This window comes from Eschrichtius robustus, chromosome 5 (assembly GCF_028021215.1).
Source record: "Eschrichtius robustus isolate mEscRob2 chromosome 5, mEscRob2.pri, whole genome shotgun sequence".
NCBI lineage: Eukaryota > Metazoa > Chordata > Mammalia > Artiodactyla > Eschrichtiidae > Eschrichtius > Eschrichtius robustus.
In genome coordinates, this window is record NC_090828.1 from 5,039,379 (window position 1) to 5,052,835 (window position 13,457).

A 13,457-nucleotide genomic window follows, 5' to 3' on the forward strand; every position below is an offset into this window, starting at 1 on the left:
TAAGGGACTGGTCCTCAGGGAAACTCACGGCCAGAGGCCAAGACAGAGACCTCCTGGGGGCCCTAGTTCTACCTCCGGCGGGGGGTGGGGGAGGTGTGGGCCGGCCACCTCGGCCTGTGCCCTGACGTCATGAGATCTCCGGGCGTCAGCGTCCTTGGTGACGGGCACGCTCAGAGCATCGTCCCCCAGGGTCACCTCGAGGATTAAACGAGCTGCACCACTCAGGGCAGGTCGGGGGGCAGGGGGCTCACCCAGTGTAACCGATTCACAATACGTGTGCTTTTCAGGCACGAGAAGGAACTCACAAGAAGGGTTCCACTATTGCTCACAGGCCTAAGTTTTTTTGTTTTATTCTTAAAAGCAATTCTTTAATTAATCAGGGACTAAAAGGAAGGAAAATGTTACTGCCTCGAATGACATCACATGTCCTAAGCATCTGAAGCTACGGAAAAGATGTATCCCATAGGAACACATGCTTCCGAGAGGAAAGATGCTTCTCAGAGAGTACATACCACTGGAGAGAAAAACCCCTGGGATTTTCAATGTCACCGTCTGGGGATGTGGGAAACACTGGGCCTGAGCTTTGTAATAAGAGAACCACCCCCCCAAAATACTTTCGTTAAAAAGGCAACCCCAATAGCAATCGTGGCTGATGAAACCTTCAGGGTGGGGCAGTGCTCTGAACCCCTAATTCCTCGGGCTGGTGTTCCCTCTCCAGCGTGGGCCTGGGGCTCCTTGGGAGACTGGTCTCACTGCGGTTAAACTCTGGCCCAGGGCAGCGAGTTCACTGCTCCACGACGGGCGTCAGGGGAAGCGCCGTGTCTCTGCAGCCCTGTGCGCCCCCCAGCATCCACCCCTGGCAGCATCCCTGGGCAGCAGCGCCTCTGAAGCCGCTACACCAGCTCCAACATGCGCTTCTGTACTTCTCCCAGCTTTCTTCTTCGATCCTTTATGTCAGAGCTAAGGTGTGCTCTCTAAGTGTGAGATTGCCCCTGGTCACTCCAAAACATGTATGAGCTAGAAAAGCGGAAAATCACCCCAGGTGACACCCACACTTTACCTACTTCATTCTCCTATCTCCAGCTGCCTCGGAGGGAACCCTTGTGATAGCAGGACAGACGTCCCACGGGCAAAGGACAACTGAGAAAAAGTGATTTAGCTTTTAGCGCCATCATGAACCTTCTAGGACCGTGTCAGATATCACACCCTGTCCTGCTTAAGTATAAAGTAACAGACGTGCGCTGAACCCGAGCTCCCACAGCTTCGTAACCTACTTTTTTTCATGTTTAACATGCCTTCAGCGTTTCCTTACTCTTATCATCGACTATGCTGTTTCAGCGAAGCTAAAAAAAATCTTTTCCACACTTTAACGTCTTTGCTATCAGAACATACCTTATGGACTGCTTTGTTTCACAGTTTGACAGTATTTTTCTTTTAAATACCGGTATAACTTATAATCAGTGGCATTTTAGACTCACTGAAACACGGTAAATCCACGCCATCTTTCTGTAGAGCCGCATACACCTCAGTGTATGGAGTTCTAGAACTTTAACAACCGCCATATTCAACATTGTTCACTTAAATCACCAATAATCCTGTGTCGCACTTTCACCAAAGGGTAAGTTCAAGAAAGAACGTCAGAGAAAATTTTTAATATTGAGTTCGCATTAATGGGTCTTGACTATTACTAGCCCTTGGTTCCTTCAAAGTGTTCAGCTAGTAAATTATATAGTACAGTAATGAACTGGAGAGTAAGTAAACCAAAGAAAGAGGTTTTCCACACTCATGCTGTTGTTTTTTCTCCACAACACCCATTTTTCAAGGAACTTTCAAAGAAATCACACCGTGCTGCATCCTGGTTTGCGGCGGAGAATGATCCGGGCCGAGAAGCTTGGTGGGCAGCCTGGCGGGAGTGCTCAGATTTCCAAATCCCACCCAACTTTCTAAATGACTGTACTGCTCTAGAGATCAAACACTTACAGGGTAAAAGGAGAAAAAAAAGGACTATAGACACTTCCAGATGTCAATTCAGCTGAGTTGACACATCAGCGCAGATTCTGCTCTTCCTTCCTTCTTAAAAAACGCAAAGTGAAAATCAGCCACACAGCCCAAACTTCCCTCTAGGTTTCTGTCTGAAGGAACACCAGAATTAGTCTCTCGGGGATGAGAAAAACCTCAGGCACAGAAAGAATTTTCATGGGGCCTCTCTCTCACCTTTCCTTGTACGCACCTGACCGACTCCTTAGAAGCACCTGTGGAGTCAGACCCTTACCAAGGAGGCACAGGTGAAAGCTGGTCACCAGTGTGCGCGCAGTACTCACCTGTGCCTCTGGAGGGCCCCCTTCATCTCTGATCAGCAGCAGATAGCTCTGTCCGTCAACAACAATCTCTTTCTTGAATCTGCCACCTGCCATACACACACAAAAAATCTTGTTACGCGGGAAAGACACAGCGAGGGGAGGGCAAACAGACGTGGGCTTCGCTTGTGGAAAAATACACCCTAGGCTGTGGCCCTGGGGGCAGCCCTGAGTGTTTAGGAGTGGGCTGCGGCTCTGCCTCCAGGGACCCCTGGACTTTAAAAGAACTACTGAACTCAGATTCAAATATCCATCCTTAAGAACCCGTGTTCCTTTCTAGTTAGAATACACAGCCTGCATGCAATGCCAGGATCACTCGTGGCTCAGAAGGGTGGGATTTTAATGCAGGCTTTGTGTGTAAATTCAGGAATTCTCTCTCCCTGGGAACACGCTGATACCGAGTCCAGAAACAGAGAGCACGGAAATTGTTCTCTCGTTGGGTTCACAAAACCGAAACGAATTGTATCTGCTGCACAGGGGCCTGGTCTCCAGCACGTTGACAAATTCAAGGGCTGAGAATCTGTATTCTCCTCAAGAGAAACCCAGTTCTTGGAAGGAAAACATAGAACAGCATGGGGATGGTGTTTCCGTGTTCACAGTTCACAGGTAAGGGAAGGGTGCTCAACTACTACACACGGGTTAGACACAAACTACTGGATGGCAGCTCCGCACAGGTGGGGACACAGCAGCGCAGCTGGCGGACGGAGAGCGTTAGAGACCACGCTGGGTTAGCGAGAGACCACCAGGGGCGCCGCCGGAACGCTGGGGGAATGGGGGTGGCCACGTGAAGGCGGCAGGGGCTGACCCCCCCCCCCCACGCCCAGGTGCCTCAAGCATCTCCCCTCAGCGCCCCGGATCGGACTGCCAGGCCTCCCCTGGGCAGCGGGAAATACTTCCACTTCTGGGTCCCTCTGCCACGCCCTCTGCCACCTCCAGAGACAAACGACCCTCCCACGCTCCGGGCTCTGAGCCTGCCCCAGTCACCCCTCACTGGGCTTCGGAACTCGTGGTCTCGAGAGGAACACCCCAGCACCGGCTCTCATTTCAGCTCCTCGGCACGGAGGCCTTCCAGAATCACCAGCTAACCCCGAATAACTGCAAGCCCGCGAACCTCGCTGGTGGCGCTTCCCCACCGGCCCCAGAGGCTGGGTGTCGGCCCCCCGCCCCCCCCGGAGTCACACCTGGCTCTCCGCCACAGTGGCCCCTCGACGACGCGGACCTTCCCTCCCAGAGTCCGGGGCTTGGGCCATCCCAGCGCCCGAGAAGCAGAAACTAGACTCCCCGTCCCAAACCACCCCACCTCACCCCACCCCTAAGAAGTGTCTGCAGGTGGGCTTCTGCCACGTGAGGCTGGCGCGGCCGGTGAGGAGGTCGCCTCTGCAAGAGGGCACGCATGCGCACATGGCCGCTCCCGCCCCGCACCCCGCCCCCCCGGGGAACCCCGCGACAGGCAAGATGCACGTGCTTAAAGAGCAAAACTTCAAAAACCGAAGAAAACTTCCCAACTTTAAAACGGATGAACTCTCACTTTGATCCCCCTCACCGCCGACACCGAAAAAGGAGGGCAGAGTCCGCGGGGAACGGACGGAAGGAAGCACATCTGATGGCCAGGGGGTGGCGGGTGGCGGGTGGCGGGTGGGGGTTTGGGGGGGTAACAGCGCATGCGCGCTGGACCAGACGGGCTGAGGCCCGCTCTGCACCTGCGCTTCTAGCTGTAGGAGGATCCGCAGCGATTCACGGTCCCTGCGCCCCGCAGCTCCCCAAACGAGCCCTGACCCCCAGCATCTGAGCGCACGGAGGCCAGCCCTGGTCTGATGAACTCAGGTTCGACCTCCACGAGCCTTCACAGCTGCCCTGGGAACGCTGGTCTCACACGGCCAATTCCTCACTAATCCGCGTGGTCTCCAGAGCAGGAGGGGAGCTCCCGCAGTACCAGCACCCCTCCGCTGCCAGCCGCCTCCCACCATCTCCCTGGGGAGCAGGCACCCGGTGGGCGTCACCACCCAGCTCTCCCGGGATGACGCCCGCTGATGGCCCTGCTCCTCCCCTGGGTCTCTATACCCTCCTGTGTCCTACAGGGTAAGTGCTTGTTGGATGAATTTCACATCTATTCGTTCATTCATTTTCTTTCACATATTTTTGTAGAGTCACGATCCCAAGTTATGTGTCCAGATAGTTTAATCACAATATTAAAGTTAAGAAAGGTTTGCACAGAGTTCTTTCTGCGCCTCTGCTTTGTAACCTCAAGCAGAGGCCTCTGGATCTAATTTTCATCAGCTCTAAAAGGAGGGGTGATTCTCTCCTCCATCCTTAAGGCCCCTTCCAATTCTAAAATCACTTTTCATTTCCCCCCTAAGATATGTAATTAGTATGTCTCTTCAATAGTTTACAACTGCAAATATTAGACATTTGCAATGGACTTCTGTGTTTTCTCTGGTGTTATACATACATCAGGAAACAAAAATGAAACACTCAAATGCATTTGCCATGAACCCAAAGGTTTGATTAGATAAAATTCAGCCAGGTGTTTAAGCACCCAGATTGTGAAAAAGTAAGACTATGATTAATAAAGTTATATATAAAAAATAAACTCCTACTGCAGATAGATTGTCAGCAGGCTCAACGGGAACATAGACCACTGGGTACTGGAGAAACGCAGCCCAGCAGGTAAATAAAATTAGACTTTAAAATCCGTTTTCTACAGTTCACTTTAGAGACACAAAGGGAAAAAGCCTTGGGATGAAGGTGTGGGAGGTACCAAGCTGGTCTACACTCACCAGGGGCCACCTCTCTCATTATCTGAAATTCAAACCCGCCATCCATCCCAGCCATTAGATCTTTTCCTACCGAAATATTAGAGCACACTACCAAACTCTACATCCAACTTCATTTCTAATGCAGATTTTTAAATGCCTATTTTATAATCCTATTTCCAATTACAGTCATCCCTCAGACTCCACAGGAGACTAGTTCCAAAATCCCTTATATAAAATGGCGCAGTATTTTCACATAACCTACACACATCCTCCCGTATACTTTAAATCATCTCCCGATTACTTATGGTATCTCGTACGGTGTAAATAGCTGTTAAGTTCAACATAAATGTTACGTAAATAGCTGCCAGCATGAGACAAATTCAAGTTTTGCTTTTTGAAACTTCCTGTAATTTTTTTTTTTTTTTTGAGTGTTTCAGATCCGTGGCTGAACAAATCTGTGGATACAGAGGGCTAGCAGGTCTGTTTTACCGAGCTTTGTATTCCTAGCATTTAATGCACAGCCTGGCCTGCGGCCCATGCTATAAACTTGTTACACGAATAATCGTCAACGGTCTCTGACTGCCAAATACTATTACGTAACATTAAATTACCTGAGGGATAGTTTTACTTTTAGAAAGTGTACCCAAATCTGACCCCTGTATTGGGAACCATCAACATGCCCTTGGCTCAGCCCACTTGTGCATATGTGTGCAGTGTCCCACACACAGCTGCCTGCCCACCGAGTATACAGAGGTACAAGGGCTCTGTACCTGTGGTGACATCTCCATGAGAAGGGAAAACGGAGGTCCCTCCTGCACTTAAGTCTGTTCCTTCCAAAGATGCCGTGAGGTCAGCAGAGGTAGACAGCACCACATTAAGTATGCAGCCAACAGGTAGAGACAGGTGAGCAGAACCAAGTTCACCTCTGGGCTTTGATGTTCTTAACTGAGTTTCGCTGGACAGTAGAAGAAGTGTTTGCATCTCGTTTGAGCACACAGAGGGGACATTCTTCTTGTCTGAACTCAACCTCACATGCAATTTATTAAATTTCTGGTTCACCCAAAGTCTAGTTTTCAGAGTTTCCAGAAAACTGCCCTGGGAAACGTTGTTTGCCCTTGAGCTTGACTTCTTAAGCGAGTCAAGGTCTTAATTTCTTCCAAAAATGAGTAAAAGATGGACCTGAATATACCTATCAAGAACAGGGATTCTGGATGTGTTGTGAATAGCACACCAGAAGAAAAGGTCAGTTGTTTTGTTTCTTTACTATCTTGAAAAAAGACTCAAGGGGGCCCCTTACAATCCACTGGTAACCAATCACTATCAAGGTTTCAAGGTCACTCCCCTGAGTCCTGATCTCATGCTGGGGGAACCAGTTTTGAATTTGGGATGCTGGCATAGGTAAAAACAACCAGGTTCCTTCTACTCTTTAAACTCAAGCTAGGTAGGATGGAGCTACAGTGGAGCCCTATTAAATATAAGGGCTGTCTACACTGAGAGAGGTATAACCATCTCACCTGGGTTGACATCTCTGCTTTAAGGGGGAAAAAAAGAAAACCGAATTTTCCTATTCTCCAAAAAAAAAAAAAAAAAAAAAAAAAAAATCTTGTTGGGAGTAAACACTGCAACAGATGTTTGACATTTCTGTTCTTTCTGGCTAACTGGACTAAAAGATATTCACGTATCATTAACAGCTCTCCAAGCAACAGCAAGCCTTCTAATACTTTACAAAGCACTTCTCTTCCCACATCATGTCCATTATTCCTCACAGCATCCTGAAATACAAATATCATCATCAACATCCACGTCTAACTGGGGTGGAAGAGAAGTTCAGACACTGACCAAACCCCCCCCCACCCCTAGCCAGCAGGCAGGAGACCCAAACCCAGAAGTGCTGACTGATTCTCACCTCTGCCCTCTTCCCTGTGGATTTCTGCTGAGACAGTTCATGGCACACAGTGTCCACACATGAGCTTGGAACCTTTTGTGTAATTTCCCAGCACCCACAGGGCGACACTGAGAATGCAGGGCAGTGGGGCTGAGGATGTCTTTTCCTCGCTCCACTCACAGCTCTGGAAGGGAACTGTCTTCAGCTCCAAATGATAATCATCCCTGTGCTTAGGAAACTAAAAAGAACTAGACCTGCCTATCACTGTGTGTAATAGGGAAGAACCTGTTGTATTCTATTACAAGTTAATCATTGAAGGGATGTTGCCTAGAAGCTTAAATGATACGTAATGGCTCAGCGCTGGGAACCCTGCCTCCCAGGTAATGAGCATTAAGCTAAAATACCTTTGTTTAGCTCACAGGAAAACATCCTGACCAGGCCCACCTGTGAATGACTGCAGGAAGGAAGAAGTGAACACATCCCCTCCGGAGGCTGATGGGAACCAGTAAGTGTTTGACTTTACTCCCTCCCCTTCTAGTATAAAAGGAGCCTGAATTCTAACTCAGGCAAGATGGTTCTTTGGGACCCGAGTCCACCATCTTCTCGGTTTGCTGGCTTTCTGAATAAAGTCGCTCTTCCTTGCCCCAGCCACTCATCTCTCGATTACTGGCCTGTTGTGTGGTGAGCAGTACGAGGTTAGACTTGGTAACATGTTTCATGTTTTTTTCCTGTTGATTTCCATCTTTACTTTTCCACGCATAAGCAAAGGATGAGTATCATTCTTGAGTTTAAAACTGCATTTGTGGAGCACGCTATTTCCCTTTTCCATAAGAAAGAGGAGGGGCATTATTCCAGCCTCTGAGCAGACAAAGTCAAGCCGCTAAGACCCTCCCCATAGCTGCAAGCTGGCCTCACATCTTGTCACTCTCATGAGGCCCCAGCTCAGGAGCACCTGATTTTCCCAGAGGAATGGTTTAGAGATTCTTGGCATTTGTAACATTTGCCTAAAATTTTCTTCTTACTTAGCCCCAGAACAAATATTTGTAAATGTTGCTGTTCCCTAATTATTTAGGATTGGCGGGATGAGAGGACTACACTGGAGACAACTATGAATCTTTTCATTTCTCCCTGGGGGAATATGAAAAATTTGATCATGCATGTGCCAGAAAGGCTTTAAAATTAATTTTGCTCTTTTAACTTTGATCAAAATACTGAAGTCAAGTACCTATTACTGAGGTTTTGGAGAAGTTTCGCATCATGACATTTAAAAGGGATTTTGGATGCCATATTATTTTTACACTGGGGAAGAAAAGTTTTATTGGTTACATATCCGTTCACAAAATTTAACCAAATCAGACTTCACTTCACCTGCCAAGTTTTAAAAAACTTACACTGTTTAAAAAAGGGGAGGGCAGGGACTACTATAAAAATGTACTAACGCTAAGGATCTAATTAATGTGCGGTGATTGGTAAGTTCACGGGTGAAATGCTCACGCTTATGACGTGAGGTGAAATGGGATTTAACACACAGGCCACAGTCTTTAACAACTTCATTTCACCCAGACCTGAGTAAAATAAAGAAGGAAGACTGAGACAGAAGTCAAAGTTCCAGGGTAAGATGAAAGATTTGAACTTTGCTATAACCAAATTCCCTTCCTTCCATTTCTAATAAAATGGGGGGGGGGGGGAGTAAAAGCCACATAAAAGGTTCACCATCCACCAAGAAAAGAAGCAAAGCTTTACATAACCAACCTCGAAAACACTGGCCTTAAGAATAAAAAGGAGGACTCCAGAGCTGGGTGGAGAGCGGCTCCTGATCCCCAAGGGAGGAGGGAAGCTCAGGAAGGGGCCTTTGTGTCCTGTCCCCTGACGGTTAGGAGGTTCCCAAATGAGCAGCCGCGAGGGCTCTCTGCAGGCAAAGTGCCCGCGATACCCAGACTGCAAGGAGGGGCCCCCGCAGGGAGTGACAGTATAACACAACCCCCTCCCAGCCCCCGCGGAGGCAGGGGACCCGGTGCAGGGCATCCAGCAAATTCCTACGGAGAGCAGCGCCCTGTGTGTCACGGCAGCTCACCTCTGTCTGGAGGCGATGCCCTCAGAGGACAAAGGGACTCATGTTACACTGCGATTCTCAGGGAAAGTAACATCCAGCCTCAGCCTTCTGTGCCCAGAGCTTCCCTGCAGGGGACCGGGGGTGTGACGGAGGTCTGGGAAATGGGAACTCGGGCAGACTGGGCCATCCCTCTGGGCCAGGGATGTCTCCTCTAGCCTGTGTCCTGCCACAGGAAACCAGATGGCAGGGGGCTCCCCACACCCCATACCTGACCCAGGACGAGTGGCCAGCCTATGTGAACGGCCTGAGCAGTGCATGTATCCCTGCACTTGACTACAGTCAAGACAGCGCCAATCTCAGCAAAGGGGAGGAAAAAGCTAAAGAAATGGTAAGACTATCATGCAAAGATAGGGCAAGGGGAAAAAAACCGGGAGGGATTGCAGGAGTTCCCTGGTGGCCTAGTGGTTAGGACTCCTGGCTTTCACTGCCACGGCCTGGGGTTCAATCCCTGGTCGGAGAACTGAAATCCTGAAAGCCGAGCAGCGCAGCCAAAATAAAAGGGGAGGCGGGTTGCAAGGGAGCCTGCAAAACCCAAAGAGCCAGTGGTGGAGAAAACAAAACTCAAAAAGCAGAAGGAAATCCCTTCTGATCACTTCCCTCCCTAATGCCACTTACAAACAGACATTTAACAAGACAAGGACTCCAGGGAGAAGAAACCGAAACAATGAGGGAAGAAATGGAAACCTCTAGAACTGAGGACCAAACCAACATTTTGGAACGAACACAATGTGAAAAAGTAAGGGAGAGAAGAAACACAGCTCAAAGCTGAAATTCTGACATGGAGGAAGGGCTTGAAATAAATAAACCCCGTGAAGATGAAAAAGACAGAAGTTAATTGACAGGAAGACAAATGAAACTAACAAGAGGATAAATGGCACCTCTGACGACAAATCCCCAACAAAAGAGCGCAAAGACTATTCAGAGATAAAATACAGAGGAATTTTCTTGAAATGCAAAAAGATATGAACCTGCAGATCAAAACAGCACATGATCTTCCAAGAGAAAAAGACAGACTCTCAACGTCACTTTAAGGATGGGGCAACCAAGGCCCTGGTGAAAAGCTGCCATGCCAGCCAAGATGGGGGCCCTTATCCCGCAGCAGGGTTCAAGGTGCACCCCCAGGAGCACTCTCCAGAGCCACTTCAGGGGTTTGGAAAATGGCCAATGTAATAAGCATTTTTTACATATGTACAACTGGTTTTGAAACGGTTGTCACAATGACAACCAACCTGCACTGGCAAGTGTGTTACACACGAACCCAGAGACCAAGATGGTGGCTCTGGCTGCATCAGGCAACCTGGGCAAAGGCAGAACCCACCTGCTGGGATACTGGGAAAGTTGCGGCCTCGCCCTGGCCTTTAAAAAATCTCATCCTGCATTTGTTTGTGCCTGAAAATCATGAAGACAAGCAAGCAACCTGCTTTGGGACATGTCCCACCTTCCGTGAGGGACAAGCCGGGCACACATGCGGTGACAGTTTTTTGTGCGATGCAAGTAATTTAAGCAACAACAAGCAAATAGTTAACCAGCTGGCTCTTGGCGATGCCACAGTGCATTCAGTGCTGACCATGGTCCAGGGGGACTCCTACCTGAACACTTCTATGGAATGAGAGTCCTTGCTTTTATAGATTCAACCTGGAATTTCAAGAGTCCTACTATTCCTACTACTTCAACACTTCTGGATGTATTTAATGGAAGAGTACCTTGAAATGGCAAATAAGGTGAATATGTATACATACATTTATATATATATATATATTTCAGTGTCACTTGTGTAGCTCAGGTTTTCTTGACATCAAGCAAATAAAATCAAAAATTAATTGGATGAAAAGGCAGATATAAAACTGAAACAGGAGCCCCTTAAGCCCTATTCTGTGTTCAGAAAATAGCTTTATTGCTGTCTCTGATAAGCAATGAGTCAGAAATTTATAAACTAGAACTTGTACAAGTTTTATTAACAGAACACCATGATGTTATCAGAGATCTACTTAAAACATTTTGTAAAAATGGTATTGCTGCTCAAAAAAGAAACTGGAAAATTAATGTCTGGGGAAGTGGTTTGTTGCCCAATAGTTAAATTCAATTTCCTTACATCTTAACTTCCAAGAACTTTGAGAAAAAGGTAAATTAGCAGCTTAACACATGAAACCCATTAAGAGTTCTCTCTTCCAAGTGCTATCTTCTCACGACTAAAATAAAACACAGAAACCCTGGGAAGGTGTAGGCTGGTTGACCTGGACCAATCTCCAATCATCAACGTCCAGGGACAGGCCCAATTCCACTTTCATAAAGTTTTATTAGCTTTTCCCCTGCAAAAAAACACTAAAATGGCTGTAAAATAGGATTATCCCAACAAAATGTTCTCTGTAATCACGGCGGCAGAACCTCAGATACTGCAAAGAATAAAACACGCCCTGCGATATCAGCAACCCCAGAAGGCAGGCAGGTCCTGGAGCCCAAAGCATCCCTTTTCTTGTGAAGATGTCCACGGGCTCCGTGGTGGACAGGGGATGCTCTCTGGAAAGGGAAGCCTGGACTTCACTGTCCTCAGCTCACACTCTAGGTGTGATGCAGCTCACGCTCCAGGTACGATGGCTGGTGCCTGGGACCGCAGCCTGTTCCCTTGGGCTCAGAGCCCCAGGCCCGTTTAGGCTGCCCTGGCTCCACACACTCAGACTTTCCTGCAAAGCTGTCTTTGGAAGTTAGGACCCACCCTGCCCCCCACCCCCAAAGTTCACATACTGTCCTCCACCGAACTCAGTACTTTCCCCAATAACTCAGCAGCTGTTCCAAGGGACAGGCAGCCTGCAGGGGCCGGCACGGCCCAGCACGCAGGAGACCTGGTGACCCGAGGTCCTGCTGAGGCCCCTGAATGTGGATGCTGAGCCGTCAGGTGGGCTGTGGCCCTTTCAGGACAGCAGAGTGTGTGTATCCAGGCAGGGGGAGTGCAGTGCAGAGGAACTGGCTTGAAGCCGCCCGCCAAGGGCCGGCCTCTGAGCTGGGTGACCTTGTGCGGCTTCAGTAGTGGCTGGTGCCTCAGCTTCCTTATGTGAAAACTCAACGGACACCACCACCTGCCTCTGTAGCCACAGCGAAGGGGAGCGGGAGCTGATCTGTGTCAGCTGTCAGGCTCCCGAAACACTACCTGTGTCTCCTGAACACCAACTAAGCTCTGCTATGTTACACTGACGACTTTGTCTGGGGACTTGCACATTGAGGGAGAGTCTCAAAGTGAAATTCAAGGACAAGGAAGAACCCAGACCACAGCAAGCAGAGAATGAAAGCAAGGTGTGTGTCTCACGCTCAAATTCCCATATGAAAACCAGGATTCTCCTTGACACTCTGTCACAATTCCAGGCACTCTGGAAGACCTAAGGTAACAATTATTTTTCCCAAGTCAAAACAGCTCATGAGATAGCAAGTTTTGGATGGTGCTACTCATACTGCCCCAGGGAGATTTTGTGAGTCCCAGTATCCGTCTCAATATTTTATCCAAGTGTACGGTGTGTTTCTAATCTCAGACGGGGACTTCCATGCAAGCAAGCGATAGAGGAACACAGGGGAATATATCTGATTTGCACTCCACCTGTGACACAGTCTGGCTCTTATTAGTATTTGGCAAGGGTTCTCCCCCTGTGTTTGCCGTTCCCCATTTCTCTGTTAGCTCCCTACACTGGGGCAATAAAACCTTGGTCTTCAGAACCACCACTCAGCAAGCATTTAGCAAAGCCCGTTATGGGCCAATAATAAGCACAGTGCTGGTGCCGGGAACAGAGTGAACAAGACAGAATCTCTGACTGTCAAGGGCAGCGGGAGGAAACGGGAACTGACCCGGAGAGCCAGCTGGGTGGGGTATGGGAGGGGACTGGGCACCAGGAACAGACACAGCCTGTGCCCCCTGGAACCGACTGGGAACCCACCGAGCGGATGGGGCAGGGGGCATGGTTTTCAGTCAGCCCCCTGAAGGAGGAAATAGCCACATAACGATGGGCCCCTCCCTATGAAATCTAATATACAGGCACACCTCGGAGCTACTGTGGGTTCAGTTCCAGACCACCGCAATAAAGCGAATATCACAATAAGACGAGTCACGGGAACGTTGGGGGTTCCCAGTGCATATAAGTTATGTTTATACTATACTGTAATAATCTATTAAGCAGCATTATGTCTAAAAAACAACGTACATACCTTAATTTCAAAATACTGCTAAAAAGTGCTGACCATCATCTGAGCCTTCATCAAGTCATAACCTTTCTGCCGGTAGAGAGTCTGAAATATGTCAAGCATTATCCAAACGTAACACAGAGACGTGAAGTGAGCAAGTGCTGTTGGGAAAAATGGCGCCG

General features: G+C 48.6%; 1 protein-coding gene across 4 annotated transcripts in view; it reads right to left on the bottom strand.

The window, feature by feature from the left end:
• Nucleotides 1-13,457, bottom strand: part of AGAP1 (ArfGAP with GTPase domain, ankyrin repeat and PH domain 1) — a 543,380-nt gene that overhangs the window by 325,920 nt on the left and 204,003 nt on the right. For all 4 annotated transcript variants that reach the window (XM_068544179.1, XM_068544178.1, XM_068544180.1 and 1 more), the window contains exon 4: nucleotides 2,322-2,407. In XM_068544179.1, the coding sequence (XP_068400280.1) occupies nucleotides 2,322-2,407 (86 nt within the window). The remainder of the gene's footprint in view (nucleotides 1-2,321; nucleotides 2,408-13,457) is intronic.